The sequence below is a fragment of the Nerophis ophidion genome, linkage group LG19, assembly GCF_033978795.1.
Source record: "Nerophis ophidion isolate RoL-2023_Sa linkage group LG19, RoL_Noph_v1.0, whole genome shotgun sequence".
Classification (NCBI taxonomy): Eukaryota; Metazoa; Chordata; class Actinopteri; order Syngnathiformes; family Syngnathidae; genus Nerophis; species Nerophis ophidion.
The window spans coordinates 2,365,001-2,384,042 of NC_084629.1; the positions used below are offsets into that span (position 1 = coordinate 2,365,001).

General features: G+C 43.7%; 1 protein-coding gene across 5 annotated transcripts in view; it reads left to right on the plus strand.

Moving 5' to 3' along the window:
• Positions 1–18,183, plus strand: part of galnt13 (UDP-N-acetyl-alpha-D-galactosamine:polypeptide N-acetylgalactosaminyltransferase 13) — a 114,592-nt gene extending 96,409 nt beyond the window's left edge. For 2 of the 5 annotated variants that reach the window (XM_061878992.1, XM_061878988.1), the window contains exon 13: positions 16,587–18,183. In XM_061878992.1, coding sequence (XP_061734976.1) covers positions 16,587–16,665 — 79 coding nt within the window. In that variant the 3' untranslated portion in view covers positions 16,666–18,183. The remainder of the gene's footprint in view (positions 1–16,586) is intronic. The other 3 variants (XM_061878987.1, XM_061878989.1, XM_061878990.1) reach the window with 2 other exon arrangements.
• Positions 18,184–19,042: the final 859 nt, after the last annotated feature.

The window sequence follows — 19,042 nt, forward strand, 5'->3', positions numbered from 1 at the left end:
TTCTAAGAGAGACAAAACTCAAATAAAATTTTAAAATCCAAGAAAATACTTTAAAGACTTGGTCTTCATTTGTTTAAATACATTCATTTATTTTTTTACTTTGCTTCTTATAACTTTCAGAAAGACAATTTTAGAGAAAAAAAATACAACCTTAAAAATGATTTTAGGATTTTTAAACACATATACCTTTTTACCTTTTAAATTCCTTCCTCTTCTTTCCTGACAATTTAAATCAATGTTCAAGTAAATTTATTTTTTTATTGTAAATAATAATGAATACATTTTAATGTAATTTTTCTTTTTAGCTTCTGGTTTTTCGACGAAGAATATTTGTGAAATATTTTTTCAAACTTATTTTGAATAAAATTAAAAAAAAAAAATTCTGGCAAATCTAGAAAATCTGTAGAATCAAATTTAAATCTTATTTCAAAGTCTTTTGAATTTCTTTTAATATTTATAGGTATTTTCTGGAAATTCTACAAGAAATAATTCATCTTTGTTAGAAATATAGCTTGGTCCAATTTGTTATATATTCTAACAAAGTGCAGATTGGATTTTAACCTATTTAAAACATGTCATCAAAAATATATATTTATTGTGAGAAATCATTAAGATGTTTAGTGTTTCCACAAAGATAAATATCATTGATTATTAATAATGCTATAAAGTTAAAGGTAAATTGAGCAAATTGGCTATTTCTGGCAATTTATTGAAGTGTGTATCAAACTGGTAGCCCTTTGCATTAATCAGTACCCAAGAAGTAGCTCTTGCTTTCAAAAAGGTTGGTGACCCCTGCTTTACAGCATAATATACATTTTTAAATATGACTTTTTAAGTGCCATTAAAATTCCAAAAAATAACTATTCAAACAATATATTTTGTTTTTCCCCACATAAAACATCTTGTTTAAAAGACCTACAACATCCCGATGATGCTCAATTTAAGAATCGCACATTGAATAATGCTTGTTTTTCAGAACAAAATACGTATTTATAGCTTAAAAGTCCTGCTAATTTCTGCAAGTCTGCCCCACAACAAAAGGATAGAGAACAAAAAGGCACTTATTGACTACAGCGAGGACTACAACAGCGGACTCGCGCAAAGCACTTTGGGTACATTTATACCATATATGGATAATGCACTCATGTCACTGATGTGAAAAACAAAGCAAATTCTAAATGGCTCGTTTAGAAGAAGTTTGACGGAAGGCAAGATTGTTTTACAAATAATACTAGGGCTGCACGATTAATTGAAATCAAATTGGCATCAAAGTTATAATTAGTGCGATCACGTGACCCCATGTGGTGAAGGGTTTCTTTCCGCCATCACCGCCATTTGAGTGACGTGTTTGCAAATCAGAATTGTTGAGCCTCGTGTTTGTTTGTCTCGTGCTTCAAAGGGAGTAAGCAATATCTCACTCTGGGTTTTACTGTCAGCGCAGTTCAGCGCATTTATTTCACACTAGAATTAACTGAACGCAGTGAGCCCTTTTTTCAGTCATTCACAATATTTGTCTTGGTGGGCGCGGACTGGAGCACTGCGCCACTTTTACACATGTTGCTGAACATTGTCAGTTTGGTTAGGTTTTAGTTGTTTCCTCTGCATTTGTCTTTGTTTCCTCTGTGTGTGTAGTATTTCCTGTCAGCGCTCTTATTTTGTCTGTTTCCTGTGTTTCTCCCTGAGCGCTGTTTCCTTTCAGCTGTGTCTGATTGGCACCTGGCCACACCTGGTGTCAATCAGCCCGCTCCTATTTTAACCTGCCTTCCCATCCAGTCTGTGCTGGATTATTGTCGTTGCTACCTGTCGCTCCTGTCGTGTCGTGTCAATGCAGCGTTGCGGTAAGCTATGTTTGTAGCTTACTGTCTTTTGTTCCCTGCTTCCAGTTTTGTTTGTTCATAGCCAAGTTTGTTACTCGCCTCGTACCCTTTTGTTCGGTTTTTGTCTTAGTGTTTTATTAAATCATGCATACCTGCAAACTGCCTGCCTTCCTCTCTGCATCTTGGGGTTCGTCACAAACATACTCTGACAAAAATGTTATAATTCTATCAGTGTTGCGTTTCAGCAGCAAAGGCGAGAATTCTCTCTTTAATAAGGTTCTCAGGGCTCTGTGTACGTGTAGGCTGGTTTTAAGGATAATGTACATGTCATTGTACGTCTAGTACAGTGTTTTTCAACCTTTTCTGAGCCAAGTCACATTTTTTTCATTGCAAAAATCCAAAGGCACACCACCAGCAGAAAACATACAAAAATGAAACTCGGCAGCCGATATTGACAGTAGAAAGTTGTTCTCGCAATTGTTGGATATGAATTCAAACCATAACAGACCATGCATCACTATATCTCTTGTCTTTGTTTTAGTTCTTGTCTTGCGTTCCTATTTTTGGTGGCTTTTCCTGTTTTGTTGGTATTCTCCTCTTAACAGTTTCATGTCTTCCTTGAACGCTATTCCCCGCCTTTGCTTTGTTTTCGCACTCGAGACTATTTCAGTTGTCCGGACGCTATCCTTCTTTGTGGGTTGATTGTCATGTACGGATGTACTTTGTGGACGCCGTCTGCTCCACACGCTGTAAGTCTTTGCTGTCGTCCAGCATTCTGTTTTTGTTTACTTTTGCGTAACAATCGCTAAGCTTCAATGGCTTTTCTTAGCGGCCCTCGCCTTTTGTTTATTTTTGGTTTAAGCGTTTGATACCTTTTTACCTGCACCCTGCCTCCCGCTGTCGTCTGCATAGTGTGATCACGACAAACATCTACAAAGCAATTAGCTACCGGCCGCCACCTACTGATATGGAAGAGTATTACACGGTTACTGTGCCAAACTCTAGACTGCAGACAGCACAACAAGGCACATTTGCAGATTATAATTACTGGTGTGCAAAAAAATATTTTTAACCCAAATAGGTGAAATTGCATAATCTCCCACGGCACACCAGACTGTATTTCATAGTACAGTGTTTTTCAACCTTTTCTGAGCCAAGACACATTTATTTCATTGAAAAAATCCCGAGGCACACCACCAGCAGGAAACATAAAAAAATTAAACTCAGCAGCCGGTATTTATAGTAAAAAGTTGTTCTCACAATGGTTGGATATGAATTCAAACCATAACCAAGCATGCATGACTATAGCTCTTGTCTCAAAGTAGGTGTACTGTCACCACCTGTCACATCACGCTGTGACTTTTTGGGGAGTTTTTGGTGTTTTCCTGTGTGTAGTGTTTTAGTACTTGTCGTGCGCTCCTATTTTTTGGTGGCTTTTCCTGTTTTGTTGGTATTGCCCTCTAACAGTTTCATGTCTTCCTTGAACGCTATTCCCCGCATTTGCTTTGTTTTCGCAATCGAGACTATTTCAGTTGTACAGACGCTATCCTTCTTTGTGGGGACATTGTCGATTGTCATGTACAAATGTACTTTGTGGACGCCGTCTGCTCCACACGCTGTAAGTCTTTGCTGTCGTCCAGCATTCTGTGTTTGTTTACTTTCAGTTTTAGTTTCATTTTGCGTAACCATCCCTAAGCTTCAATGGCTTTTCTTAGCGGCACTCGCCTTTTGTTTATTTTCGGTTTAAGCGTTAGATTGTCAAAGTTAGTGTGTGACGAACCCCAAAATGCAGAGAAGGAGGCAGGCATTGAGTAAGAAAACATGATTTAATTAAAATAATAGAATAAGAACAAACAAAAAGGTGCTAACAAAAAGCGCTCACGAGGCAGATAACAAACTAAAAGAGCTAGCATGGGAGCTAGAAGATAACAAGCCTAGCGTGGAAGCTAGTAGGTCGTGAGCAGGTAACAGAATTTGTTACTTGTAGTATGAAAAGAAACTGAAAGCAGGGAAAAAAAGACAGTAAGCTACAAACTGTTACCGAACTTTAGCTTACCGCTACGCTGCAATGACAAGACACGACACGACAGGAGCGACACGACAATACATGACAATAATCCAGCCCTGACTGGAGGACAAAAGCAGGTACAAATAGGAACGGGCTGATTGACACCAGGTTTGGTCGGGTGCCAATCAGCCGCAGTGAGGGGAAACAGCGCTCAGGGAGAAAGACCGGAAACCAACAAAGTAAGAGCGCTGACAGGAAATACTACACACACAAGCCTGACATAGACACCCTGCTTCCCGCTGTCATCTGCGTATTTTGATCACGACAAACATCTACAAAGCAATTAGCTACCGGCCGCCACCTACTGATATGGAAGAGTATTACACGGTTACTGTGCCAAACTCTAGACTCCAGAGAGCACAACAATGCACATTTGCGGTGTATAATTACCGGTTTGCAAAAAATATTTTTAACCCAATTAGGTGAAATGACATAATCTCCCACTGTATTTCACGGCACACTGGTTGAAAAACACTGATCTAGTATATTGAAATAAACACAATAGGCAGGTGTAATGCCGATAAGTCAGCTATTGCTGCTTTTTTCAGGCTTCTGATTGGACAACATGTGCATGACATCAGGTGTATGTGTTTGTGTGTGGACATAGACACGTTTGAAACTACACTTGTGTGGATTTTAGACCGTTTTAACCCCAAGTATGTGTGGACATGGCCTTAAAGTCCTACTGAAAGCCACTACTAGCGACCACGCAGTCTGATAGTTTATATATCAATGATGAAATATTAACATTGAAACACATGCCAATACGGCATTTTAAATTTCGCCAAGTATCCTGTTGAAAACGTCGCGGTATGATGACACGTGCATGTGACGTCACGGATTGTAGCGGACATGTTGTTCCAGCCCCGATCCCAGCTAAAAGTCGTCTGCTTTAATCGCATAATCACACAGTATTCTGGACATCTGTGTTGCTGAATCTTTTGCAATTTGTTCAATTAATAATGGAGACGTCAAAGAAGAAAGATGTAGGTGGGAAGCGGCGTATTGCAGTGGTTCTTAACCTGGGTTCGATCGAACTGTAGGGGTTCGGTGAGTCGGCCTCAGGGGTTCGGCGGAGCCTCCGCCACGGAAGTATAGAGACGTCCGAATTATCGTGTAAATAAAAACTTCTCCCTGTCGGCGTATTATGGATACCCCCAAATAATGTTCTCTGTAATTTCCATCTGATTTGCAGGTTTTTTGATTGATTGATTGATTGAAACTTTTACTAGCAGATTGCAAAGGAAGAGAATACATTATATGAAACAGTACAGTTTACACAGTCCAGTACATATTCCGTACAATTGACCACTAAATGGTAACACCCCAATAGGTTTTTCAACTTGTTTTAAGTCGGGGTCCACGTTCATCAATTCATGGTAATGTGTGTTAGGTGTGTCATTTGTTGTGAAATCAAGCACTGTGTTGGTTTTGTTCTGTGAACAAGGTGATGTTCATGCACGGTTCATTTTGTGCATCAATTAAAAAAACATACGTTTTTCTTGAATTTGAAAAAAAAAAAACATTTTATTTTTCACTAAAGAATGCGCATATGAAACTGGTCTGGTTCGATTCCTCCAACAAGGTTAAGAACCACTGCTTTAGCAACACAAACACAGCCTTGTTTATCTTCCCTAATGATGACAGAGAAGCTTGGTCAAGCGAACATGGTTCCCTACCACATGTCAAACGGCAGGTTTCGGTGAGAAAATTGTGGTAATAAGTCGGCTCTTACCGTAGACATGAGCGGATAGCTTGCGTTGTTCCTCGTGCACCTGTGAAAGAGGCAGCTGTGGACTCTCTTGCCTCCTCCGACCGGCCTCCCTCGAACGTGGGATGCTTCCACCATGGAGGAGGGGGGGAAAAAAGCTCAGCCTTCGCCTCGTCGAGAAACGTGGCCACACCCCTCCGACTTTCAGGTACCATATAATCTCACTAAAACACTAGTAACACAATAAGCGGATAGGGGATTTTCCAGAATTATCCTAGTAAATGTGTCTAATAACATCTGAATTATTTTTTTATAGTCCTTCACTCTCACTTTCCTCATCCACGAATCTTTCATCCTCGCTCAAATTAATGGGGAAATTGTCGTTTTCTCGGTCCGAATCGCTCTAGCTGCTGGTGGCCATGATTGTAAACAATGTTCAGATGTGAGGAGCTCCACAACCCGTGACGTCACGCGCACATCGTCTGCTACTTCCGGTACAGGCTAGGCTTTTTTTATTAGCGACTAAAAGTTGAGAACTTTATCGTGGATGTTCTCTACTAAATCCTTTCAGCAAAACTATGGCAATATGGCGAAATGCTCAAGTATGACACATAGAATGGACCTGCTATCCCCGTTTAATTAAGAAAATCTCATTTCAGTAGGCCTTTAGTGTCCCGGTTTGAATCCCCTGACTCCACTGCACCCGACCGCTTGGCTTGTGCTTACAGTGAGAATAGATAAATGCACAGCCTGTTGTGTTGCTGTTGTTAAGCGTTAGACAAAATGAATGGTTTTAGGAGGCGTTACATTGCCTTTACTGATGACCTTTCAGTGGGGAGGCATGAAAACGGGGACAGAGACCCATCCAACGATGACAGATGTCCTATTGAGAAGGTTCGGCGTGTACGATGCTATCCATAAGACCCGTCATTGGTCTTCGCCCCTAAATTAGATCTCATTTGACATTTGTTTTCCATCATGAATATTTAACGTTGGAAATTCACTTGCTGTCCCCCGGACTGCTTTCGAGTGAGCGATGCCTGGGATGGAGGCGGACGTGTGTATTTTTAGCTCGTTATTGTGTGCGCGCGTGTGTTTGCGTGCAGGGCCTGATTGAAACGGGGCTGGCCATTGTTTACAAGTTCTTTTGAAGTGATCCTTCATTTTGAGCCCAGCCTTTTGTGAACCTGGCCCTTCAGGACACTCCGCTGTCGGCCTGCAGCTGCTGTGTGCACTGTACGCCATGCACATGTTACGAAACCTTATTAATCCCAATAATCAGCAGCATTCCAACTGCTCATTTACATGGAGCATTTGCATGTTTTGTTTTTGTTTTCCCTCTTTTCCAGCCAGGTGTTTACCCACTATTATGCTACTGGGAGTGTGAATAATGTTGTGTTGTGCCTGGAGATGTCTGATAATATCGGACTGCCGATGTTATTGGCCGATAAATGCTTTAAAATGTATATATATCGGTATGACAGTCTCTTGCCGTCGTGCGGGTTCTCAGGACCACCAAGGAAGGACATTGTTGCGCTGGTTAGACTTTCTTTTATTATTCAATAATAAAAAAGTCTCTACGGGTTGCTTTTTAGCCTTGCTTTGTCCTGCTTCCTCTGCCGCTCCACCTTTTCAGTCGCGTGCGTCTTCGTCTTCCTGTGGCTCTCTTTCGCTCTCGTTCAGCATCGGCCTCCTTCTGGCTCCTTCTCTCTTAGTCTCTCTCCCCGGCGTTTACGGCCGCTGCCCTTTTATACAGTGCGAGAGGAGATTTAAATTGTGCCCAGTTGGTCGACCCACGCATCTTATATTTGCGGGGTTGATTCCGGCGCGCCCCGCCTCGCTGCTTGCTCGCAGTCCACGCCTCCTCGCCGCCATCTTGGGCCGTGCCCTGCCTCGCTGCCGGCCACACCTCCTCGCCGCCATCTTGGTGGTTGGTAAGCTACATCTGTAGCCACAGCTGCCCTGGGGTAGACTGACGGAAGCGTGGCTGCCAGTTTGCGCCTACGGCCCCTCCGACCACAACCAATCATTCATTCATCATTCATTCACCTGTGTGAGCGGCATCGGGGGCAAGTGTGAAGTGTCCTGCCCAAAGACACAACGGCAATGATTTGGATGTCAATAGGCGGGGAGCGAACCTTCAACCTTTAGGTTTCTGGCACGGCCGCTTTACCCACTACGCCATGCCGCCCAATGGTCCGATGACCATGGATGAAGTACTGGCTGTCCAGAGTCGAGACCCAGGATGGACCGCTCGTCGGGACCCAGGATGGACCGCTTGCCTGTATCGGTTGGGGACGTCTCTACGCTGCTGATCCGCTTGAGATGGTTTCCTGTGGACGGGACTCTCGCTGCTGTCTTGCATCCGCTTGAACTGAACTCTCGCGGCTGTGTTGGAGCCACTATGGATTGAACTTTCACAGTATCATGTTAGACCCGCTCGACATCCATTGCTTTCGGTCCCCTAGAGAGGGGGGGTTGCCCACATCTGAGGTCCTCTCCAAGGTTTCTCATAGTCATCATTGTCACTGGCGTCCCACTGGATGTGAATTCTCCCTGCCCACTGGGTGTGAGTTTTCCTTGCCCTTTTGTGGGTTCTTCCGAGGATGTTGTAGTCGTAATGATTTGTGCAGTCCTTTGAGACATTTGTGATTTGGGGCTATATAAATAAACATTGATTGATTGATTGAATGCAATGCATACTTGGTCAACATACAGGTCACACTGAGGGTGGCAGTATAAACAATTTTAAAACCGTTACAAATATGCGCCACACTGTAAACCCACACCAAACAAGAATGACAAACACATTTCGGTAGAACATCCACATCGTAACACAGCAGAACAAATTCCCAGAATCCTTTGCATCACTAACTCTTCCGGGACGCTACAATATATACAGCCCGCTAACCTCTACCCCCACCCACCTCAACCTCTTCATGCTCTCTCAGGGAGAGCATGTCCCACAATCCAAGCTGCTGTTTTGAGGCATGTTATAAAAAATAATGCACTTTATGACTTGCCAAAAAAATATGGCATTTTTTCCATAACTGGAGTTGATGTATTTTGGGAAAACCTTGTTACATTGTTTCATGCATCCAGCGGGGAATCACAACAAAATTAGGCATAATAATGTGTTAATTCCACCACTGTATATATCGATAGCGGTTGATATCGGAATCGGTAATTAAGAATTGGACAATATCGGAATATCAGCAAAAAAATATCGGATATCTCTCAGAGAGAAAAATGATGGAAAGAGCAATTTGGCTTCCTGGGTTTTTGTGTCCTGGCTGGGTAATTTGGGTAAGAAGGACCCACGGCTGCTCGTGTGCAAAGTAGCAAAGTGACCTGCTGTTAGATGACCTGAATTGCTTTTCACTCCCGAGTCCCTTTTAGCATGGCCAGCACAGGAGGGAGAGCTTGTACACAGAAGCAGGAAACCATTAGAACAAATGAGGCTGTTGGTCGATTCCGCAGAGAAACAAAAAGGTACTGCTCGTTTTTTGTGTTCCCCTCAAAGCAGTCGCGGCTCCTTCTGAAGTCGACACGAGCGCACCGTGACACGGGAAGCCTTTTCACCGAGTCCTGTTAGCTGCCGGGCGACGGGGGAATATTGTTTTCTGAGCTGGGGCTTATGGTTCAGAACCCATCGTTATTTAATTACACGATCTCAGCTGTGCACACGCTTGGCGACTCGCTCCAAAGACACTGTTTGGTTTCCCCGGAAAGGCTGAGATGAGGGTTTTATCTTCTCAAGATCAAAGGATAGGACCTCCATGCCGCTAGATTCCTTTACAATCTCCATCTCTAGGATACTTGGGTCAGGCTCGCCACTGACAGTTTGTGTGTTTTAGTTTTTCCTCTGTGTGTGTTTGGTATTTCCTGTTTTTTCCCCTGTGCGCTGTTTTCCCCTCAACTGTGGCTGATTGGCACCTGGCCACACCTGGTGTCAATCAGCCCACTCCTGTTTTACCTGCTTTGTTCCTCCAGTCGCTCTTGTCGTTGCTACCTGTTGTGTCGTGTCGTATCATATCGGGTCAATGCAGCGTTGCGGTAAGCTATATTTGATAGTCTGTCCTGGGTATGACGTTAAACTACATCCAGGCATGAGATGGGAGGTTGTGTGTGGGGTTAGTGAGTCCCAACTGACGTCTATAAAATGCACACAAAGAACCGTTTGCACCTTCTCTTGTGACTGGCGGGCGGTCAGCGCCATAAAGCTGAGCGGGTCCCTGGGTAAATGGGGCGCGGGCAACCAACAGGACAGACTAAGTTCAACAGGCCAGCAAGGCAATTAGTCTAGGAAAAGGATCTCTGATATAAAATACCCCTTCCAACCCGCACCAAGCCAGCGTGGAAGGTGTAGGCTAATAACCAGCATGAAAAGTACGCAAAATGGCAGAAACATTCTGAGGCTTTCGTCCAGCAGTGGACTGACAACGGCTGATGATGATGATGATGATGATATTTGATAGTGGTTTGTACCTTATAGTCTTTTGTTCCCTGCCTCCAAGATTGTTTTCATATTATAAGTACGAATTCTGTTTCTTGCTCGATACCTGCTAGCTTCCACGCTAGGCCTTTTTGTGTGTTATCCGCCCACGTGCGCGCCTTTTGTTTGTACCCTTTGTTTTTTGTCTTAGTGTTTTAAATTAAATCATGTTTTCTCACTCCATGTATACCTCCTTCTCTGCATCTTGGGGTGTGTCACCAACTAACTTTGACAACTTTGGATTATTCCACAAAACCATGCAGCTATTTGCATACCATTTTTGTCCCACAGCTCATTTGTTATTGACTGAATAAGATTGAATGTGATTGAATAATATTGAAAAATTGTAACGTTACATGAAAAGGGTTAAATTAAGTTAAAGTACCACTGATAGTCATCGGCGGTCACTCGGACGAGTATGACGATCCTCCTGTGCGTGACTTAGTTTAACGTGGAGGGAGACTGGTGCACAGACAGTCACCGCTAATAATCGGGTCAGGGTCCAGTGGCATGGAGTCCAAAATGACTGGGGACCCTTTTCTGCTGCAGCCTTCTTCCGCCATCGCAGCCGTTGCGGTAGTTCTTAAATCTACCGTCTTCCACGTGCTCCGCCGTTGAGGTCTTCACCGTATCCCTGGTTAGGGGGAAGTCAGGAACTAGGCCTTTGCCGCTTTACTACTGTTACCACCTGGGGTAACAGTAGTAAAGGGGTTAACCTCCTGGGGTGGTATAGCTCGGTTGGTAGAGCGGCCGTGCCAGCAACTTGAGGGTTCCAGGTTCGATCCCAGCTTCTGCCATCCTAATCACTGCCGTTGTGTCCTTGGGCAAGACACTTTACCCACCTGCTCCCAGTGCCACCCACACTGGTTTAAATGTAACTTAGATATTGGGTTTCACTATGTAAGGCACTTTGAGTCACTAGAGAAAAAGTGCTAAATAAATATAATTAACTTCAATTCACTTCACTCCTAGTGCCCCAAGACCCCATAGAGGAGCCTCCACTGCCGGGTACACTTAAACGTTATGCCTAGGATAAACTCACACACACACACACACACACACTAGGTGTGGTGAAATTACCCTCTGCGTTCGACCCATCCCCTTGTTCCACCCCCTGGGAGGTGAGGGGAGCAGTGAGCAGCAGCGGTGGCTGAACTCGGGAATCATTTTGGTGATTTAACCCCCAATTCAATGTTTATTCATCAATCAATGTTTATTTATATAGCCCTAAATCCCAAATGTCTCAAAGGACTGTACAAACCACTACGACTACGACATCCTCGGAAGAACCCACGTAAGGGCAAGGAAAACTCGAACCCACTGGGACGCCAGTGACAATGATGACTATGAAAAACCTTGGAGAGGACCTCAGAAGTGGGCAACCCCCCCCCCCTTCTAGGGGACCGAAAGCAATGGATGTGGAGCGGGTCTAACATGATACTGTGAAAGTTCAATCCATAGTGGCTCCAACACAGCCGCGAGAGTTCAGTTCAAAGCGGATCCAAGACAGCAGCGAGAGTCCCGTCCACAGGAAACCATCCCAAGCGGAGTCGGATCAGCAGCGTAGAGATGTCCCCAACCGATACACAGGCGAGCGGTCCATCCTGTCTGACGTCCATTTAGGGACGGCGTCGCGCAGTGGAAGAGTGGTTGTGCGCAACCCGAGCGTCCCTGGTTCAATCCCCACCTAGTACCAACCTCGTCATGTCCATTGTGTCCTGAGCAAAACACTTCACCCTTGCTCCTGATGGATGCTGGTTAGCGCCTTGCATGGCAGCTCCTTCCATCAGTGTGTGAATGGGTAAATGTGGAAGTAGTGTCAAAGCGCTTTGAGTACCTTGAAGGTAGAAAAGCGCTATACAAGTACAACCCATTTATCCTGGGTCTCGACAAGCGGTCCATCCTGGGTCCCGACTCTGGACAGCCAGTACTTCATCCATGGTCATCGGACCGGACCCCTCTCCACAAGGGAGGGGGGGACAGAGGAGAAAAAGAAAAGAAGCGGCAGATCAACTGGTCTAAAAAGGAGGTCTATTTAAAGGCTAGAGTATACAAATGAGTTTTAAGGTGAGACTTAACCCTTGATGCTGAGTGCCAAGCAGGGGGGTATTGGGCCCCATTCAAACCTACTCAGTGGCCTAGTGGTCAGAGTGTCCGCCCGGAGATCAATAGGTCGGGAGTTCAAACCCCGGCCGAGTCATACCAAAGACTATAAAAATGGGAGCCATTACCTCCCTGCTTGGCACTCAGCATCAAGGCTTGGAATTGGGGCTTAAATCACCAAAATGCAGGAGGCGTCTTCCACACCATGTTTCCTTATAATGACATTGCCAAGCATTTTACTTGTAGTGAGAGGAAGGTAGCATATCTCACCACTTTTGTTATTGCCCCTCATCTCTCCTCTAAATGACTGCAAAAAAGAATCTGGTTATGTCCTAATGTTCGATGAAAGCCTTAACAACGAAATGGAAAAAGTCCCAGATTGATACACAGTTACGATTCTGGAACAAGTGCACTCTGGATACATGACGTCATTCTTTGTGGGTCACCACAATGCAGAACAAATTAATGAAACAATCCAAAAAGTCTGTTCAGAGAGAGACTTACAGAATGTGATTCAGCTGTCTATGGATGGACCCAATGCAAATTGGAAGACCTTTGCTTTGGTCCAGCAGAACACTGAACAGCAAACAGGAAAGACAATGTTATAAGTGTGAAGTTGTGGTTTGCACACATTACACAATGCTTTCAGATCAGGATGTGCATCCACTGACTGGGACCTAGGACATGCCTTGTCAAGCCTTAAAGGCCTACTGAAATGAGATGTTCTTATTTCAACGGGGATAGCAGCTCCATTCTATGTGTCATACTTCATCATTTCGCAATATTGCCATATTTTTGCTGAAAAGATGTAGTAAAAAACATTGACGATAAAGTTCGCAACTATAAAAAAAGCCTTGCCTGTACCGGAAGTAGCAGACGATGTGCGCGTGACGTCACGGGTTGTGGAGCTCCTCACATTCTCGCATTGTTTATAATCATAGCCTCAAGCAACAAGAGCTATTCGGACTGGGAAAGCGACGATTTCCCCATTAATTTGAGCGAGGATGAAAGATTTATGGATGAGGAAAGTAAGAGTGAAGCACACACAAAAAAAAAAGTGACAGCTCTGTGCGTTTCAGATGTAATTAGACGCATTTACTAGGATAATTTTGAAGATACCCTATCTTCTTATTGTTTTAATAGTGTTTTAGTGAGATTATAAAGTCATACCTGAAAGTCGGATGGCTGCAGTGAATGCCAGTGTCTCTGAGAGGAGCCAAGATCACAGCTGCCTTTTTTGACAGCTGCTGCAGGAGGAGGCATAATCCACTGATGTCTCCGGTAAGAGCTGACTTAATATCACAATTTTCCCATCCAAAGAACTTGCTGGTTGACTCAGAGAAACATGTTCGCTTGACCGCTCTGTGTTAAAGCTTCACAACAAACAAAGAAACACCGGCTGTGTCTCGGTCGCTAAAGGCAGCTGCAATCCACCGCTTTCCACCAACAGCATTCTTCTTTGACGTCTCCATTATTAATTGAACAAACTGCAAAAGATTCATTAACATAGATGTCCAAATTACTGTGTAATTATGCGATGAAAAGAGACGACTTTTAGCCGTGAGCGGTGCTGGGCTATTATGTCCGCTACAACCTGAGACGTCACAAACGTGTTATCATTCAGCGACGTTTTCAACAGGAACCTCCGCGGGAAATTTAAAATTGCAATTTAGTAAACTAAAGCGGCCGTATTGGCATGTGTTGCAATGTTAATATTTCATCATTGATATATAAACTATCAGACTGCGTGGTCGCTAGTAGTGGCTTTCTGTAGGACTTTAAGTGGCTTTTCAAAGATGTCCCGGCACGTCAGTAAGACTTGGCTAAAGTCACAGGTTCTACATCCTTTCCTCTTGACTTCTGCAGTCACCGATGGTTCGAAAACATTGAAGTGGCTGAACGTGCACCTGAGAGTTTGCCCTCACTGAAAATCAGCGCTGCCTGAACAAAAAAATTACCGAGCCATGCATAAAGTCCTTCAAGAAAGCAGAGGCAGTAGTAGTACAAACCCCGTTTCCATATGAGTTGGGAAATTGTGTTAGATGTAAATATAAACAGAATACAATGATTTGCAAATTCTTTTCAAGCCATATTCAGTTGAATATGCTACAAAGACAACATATTTGATGTTCAAACTCATAAAATGTATTGTTTTTTGCAAATAATAATTAACTTAGAATTTCATTGCTGCAACATGTGCCGAAGTAGTTGGGAAAAGGCATGTTCACCACTGTGTTACATCACCTTTTCTTTTAACAACACTCAATAAATGTTTGGGAACTGAGGAAACTAATTGTTGAAGCTTTGAAAGTGGAATTCTTTCTCACTCTTGTTTTATGTAGAGCAGGGGTCGGGAACCTTTTTGGCTGAGAGAGCCAAAAAGCCAAATATTTTAAAATATATTTCCGTAAGAGCCATATAATATTTTTTTTAACACTGAACACAACTAAACACGTGCATTTTTAAGTAAGACCAACATTTCTAGAGTATAATAGGTCTCCTATTCTTTGTGATAACATTGTTATTCTGAAGCTAACTGTGGAAGGGGCGTGGCCGCGGGCCTGCAGCGACAGGTGCGTAGATGGCCCACCTTGGCCTTTTTATCTAATCACCTGTCGCTCTGTTATAAGCAGCAGCCAGGAGGAGAGACAGGGTTGGGGCTGGAAATACAATTGCTGGAAAGCAACTGAGAGACTTATTGAGAAATAAAACAATATTGTAACCCTGAAACAGGCTCTCATGTCAGTGCTTGGTGGTCTGAAGAACCCCCAGGAGGGCAAGCCCCACATAATAATAAATAACTTCTTACCATTAACGCAACTTCTTGAACAGGTGAGGTAGAAAACTAATGGATGGATTAAAAATGCATGAGAATATTTTATATTTTGAACATTATTTTTAACACTGTGATTACAAGTGGAATTATTCATTACTTATCGTGTTAAGCAACGTCAGCTCAGATTTATCTGAGAGCCAGATGCAGTCATCAAAAGAGCCACATCTGGCTCTAGAGCCACAGGTTCCCTACCCCTGATGTAGAGCTTCAGTCGTTTAACAGTCCGAGGTCTCCGCTGTCGTTTTGTACGCTTCATAATGCGCCACACATTTTCGATGGGCCAGGAAAGTACCCGCACTCTTTTACTACGAAACCACGCTGTTGTAACACGTGGCTTGGCATTGTCTTGCTGAAATAAGCAGGGGCGTCCATGATAACGTTGCTTGGATGACAACATATGTTGCTCTAAAACCTGTATGGACCATTCAGCATTAATGGTGCCTTCACAGATGTGTAAGTTACCCATGCCTCGGGCACTAATACACCCCCATACCATCACAGATGCTGGCTTTTGAACTTTGCGCCTATAACAATCCGGATGGTTTTCTTCCTCTTTGTTCCGGAGGACACCATGTTCCACGGTTTCCAAATGTAATTTGAAATGTGGACTCATCAGACCACAGAACCCTTTTCCACTTTGCATCAGTCCATTTTAGATAAACTCGGGCCCAGCGAAGCCAGCGGCCTTCCTGGGTGTTGTTGATGAATGGCTTTGGCTTTACATAGTAGAGTTTTAACTTGCACTTACAGATGTAGCAACCAACTGTAGTCACTGACAGTGGTTTTATGAAGTGTTCCTGAGCCCATGTGGTGATATCCTTGACACAGTGATGTCGGTTTTTGAGGCAGTACCGCCTGAGGGATCAAAGGTCCGTAGTATCTTCGCTTACGTGCTGTGATTTTTTCCAGGTTCTCTGAACCATTTGATAATTTTACGGACCGTAGATGGTAAAATCACAGGAGTGAACCAGCGAAAGTGGCTGGGGAGAGGGAAGTCTGGGCTTCCCTGCTTAGGCTGCTGCCCCCGCGACCCGATCTCGGATAAGCGGAAGAGGATGTATGTATGGATGAATGGATACCTGTTTTGGTAGATATGTTATTTAGCCCTCAAGAAGGAGTCATTTTACAGCGCTCGACGTTATAATCACTGATCTGGAAAAAAAATCACTGGTACAATGGATGAATGGGCGGACGAACGGATGCCCGTGTAATTGCTGTTCATACGAAAAGGTAAAAAGTTGGGAAAATGACAACTTTATACAAGCTGTGTGAAAGGGACTGGACATTTGTCCAGTGTGTCGTCTCTGTCTTGCTCCAAAAAGTCACCTGGGATGGGCTTCAGTGTTTCAATGTTTACTTATATAGCCCACGAATCACGAGTGTCTCAAAGGGCTGCACAAGCCACAACGACATCCGCGGCTCAGGTCCCACATCAGGGCAAGAAAAAAAATAACTCAACCCCAACGGGATGACATTCAGTTCCCTACAACACTAAACAGAAAAAAACCCAAACGTGTCTGGATCGATAAATGACTGCTGTTTCTCTCTTCACCCAGAGACTCACCTTGCTGCACGTCAACAGCAACCAGTGTTTGGACATGCCGTCGGAGGAGGACAGGACGGTCCCCACCTTGAGGGACTGCAACGGGAGCCGCTCCCAGCAGTGGCTGCTCCGCAACATGACCCTGAAGGTGCTAGCGGACTCCAACGTACAATGGGAGGAGCGGACTCCGCACTGAAAGGTCACCACTGCTTACGAAGTCAACGTGGTAGTTTTTCTGTGACGTTTCCGTTAAACACGACATCCCCCCCACCCCCTGGTTTTACAAAGCAGTAAACTAACGAATAGTATCGTTTATATAGCCATTAAATACCACAAGAGAGGAGGAAGGGTTTCATTGATTGTTTGATTAAAACTTGTATTAGTAGATTGCACAGTTTAGTACATATTACGTACAATTGACCACTAAATGGTAACACCCCAATAAGTTTTTCAACTTGTTTAAGTCGGGGGTCCAGGTTAATCAATTCATGGTAAATCGGCGTGGAAAACATTTTATTCGTACGCTGGCCTGATTTAAAGTCCTACTGAAAGCCACTACTAGCGACCACGCTGTCTGATAGTTTATATATCGATGATGAAATATTAACATTGCAACACATGCCAATACGGCCTTTTTACTTTACTAAATTGCAATTTTAAATTTCGCACGGAAGTGTCATGCTAAAACGTCGCGGTGCACGTGACGTCATGCATTGTAGAGGACGTTTTGTTCCAGCACCGTTCGCAGCTGTAAGTCGTGTGTTTTTATCGCATAATTCCACAGTATTCTGGACATCTGTGTTGCTGAATCTTTTGCAATTTGTTCAATGAATATTGGAGACGTCAAAGAAGAAAGCCGTAGGTGGGAAGCGGTGTATTGCGGCTGCCTTTTAGCAACACAAACACAGCCGGTGTTTCATTGTTTACATTCCCGAAAGATGACGCTGAAGCCACGCAGCACAAGTAAGACATGAAATGTTGATGCCAACTAACATTCTGAAACCCACTACTACCGACCACGCAGTCTGATAGTTTATATATCAATGATGAAATATTAACATTGCAACACATGCCAATACGGCCGGTTTAGTTTACTAAATTGCAATTTTAAATTTTGCGCGGAAGTATCATGCTAAAACATCGCGGTGCACGTGACGTCACGCATTGTAGAGAACATTTGGTTCCAGCACTGTTCACAGCTATAAGTCGTCTCGTTTCATCGCATAATTCCACAGTATTCTGGACATCTGTGTTGCTGAATCTTTTGCAATTTGTTCAATGAATATTGGAGACGTCAAAGAAGAAAGCTGTAGGTGGGAAGCGGTGTATTGCGGCCGCCTTTAGCAACACAAACACAGCCGGTGTTTCATTGTTTACATTCCCGAAAGATGACGCTGAAGCCACGCAGCACAAGTAAGACATGAAATGTTGATGCCAACTAACATTCTGAAAGCCACTACTACCGACCACGCAGTCTGATAGTTTATATATCAATGATGAAATATTAACATTGCAACACATGCCAATACGGCCGCTTTAGTTTACTAAATTGCAATTTTAAATTTCGCACGGAAGTATCATGCTAAAACGTCGCGGTGTGATGACGCGTGCGCGTGATGTCACGCATTGTAGAGGACATTTTGTTCCAGCACCGTTCGCAGCTATAAGTCGTCTCGTTTCATCGCATAATTCCACAGTATTATGGACATCTGTGTTGCTGAATCTTTTGCAATTTGTTCAACGAATATTGGAGACGTCAAAGAAGAAAGCTGTAGGTGGGAAGCGGTGTATTGCGGCCGCCTTTAGCAACACAAACACAGCCGGTGTTTCATTGTTTACATTCCCGAAAGATGACGGTGAAGCTTTACTATGGAACAGAGCGCTCAAGCGAACACGGTTCTCTACCACATGTCAACCGGCAGGTTTCGGTGAAAAAATGGTGGTAATAAATCAGCTCTTACCGTAGACATGAGCGGAGCTTGCGTCCTCCTGCAGCTGCGTACTCGGGGCAGTATAGCTCGGTTGGTAGAGCGGCCGTGCCAGCAACTTGAGGGTTGCAGGTTCAATTCACGCTTCTGCCATCCTAGTCACTGCCGTTATGTCCTTGGACAAGACACTTTACCCACCTGCTCCCAGTGCCACCCATACTGGTTTAAAAATGTAACTTAGATATTGGGTTTCACTATGTAAAGCCCTTTGAGTCACTAGAGAAAAGCGCTATGTAAATATAATTCACTTCCCTTCACTCTCTTACCTCCTCCCACCAAAGACACTGGCGGTCACCACACCCGTGGCCACACCCCTAAGACTTTCATGTACCATAAAATCTCACTAAAACACTAGTAACACAATAAGCAGATAATGGATTTTCCAGAATTATCCTAGTAAATTTGTCTAATAAATAAATGATAAATGGGTTGTACTTGTATAGCGCTTTTCTACCTTCAAGGTACTCAAAGCGCTTTGACA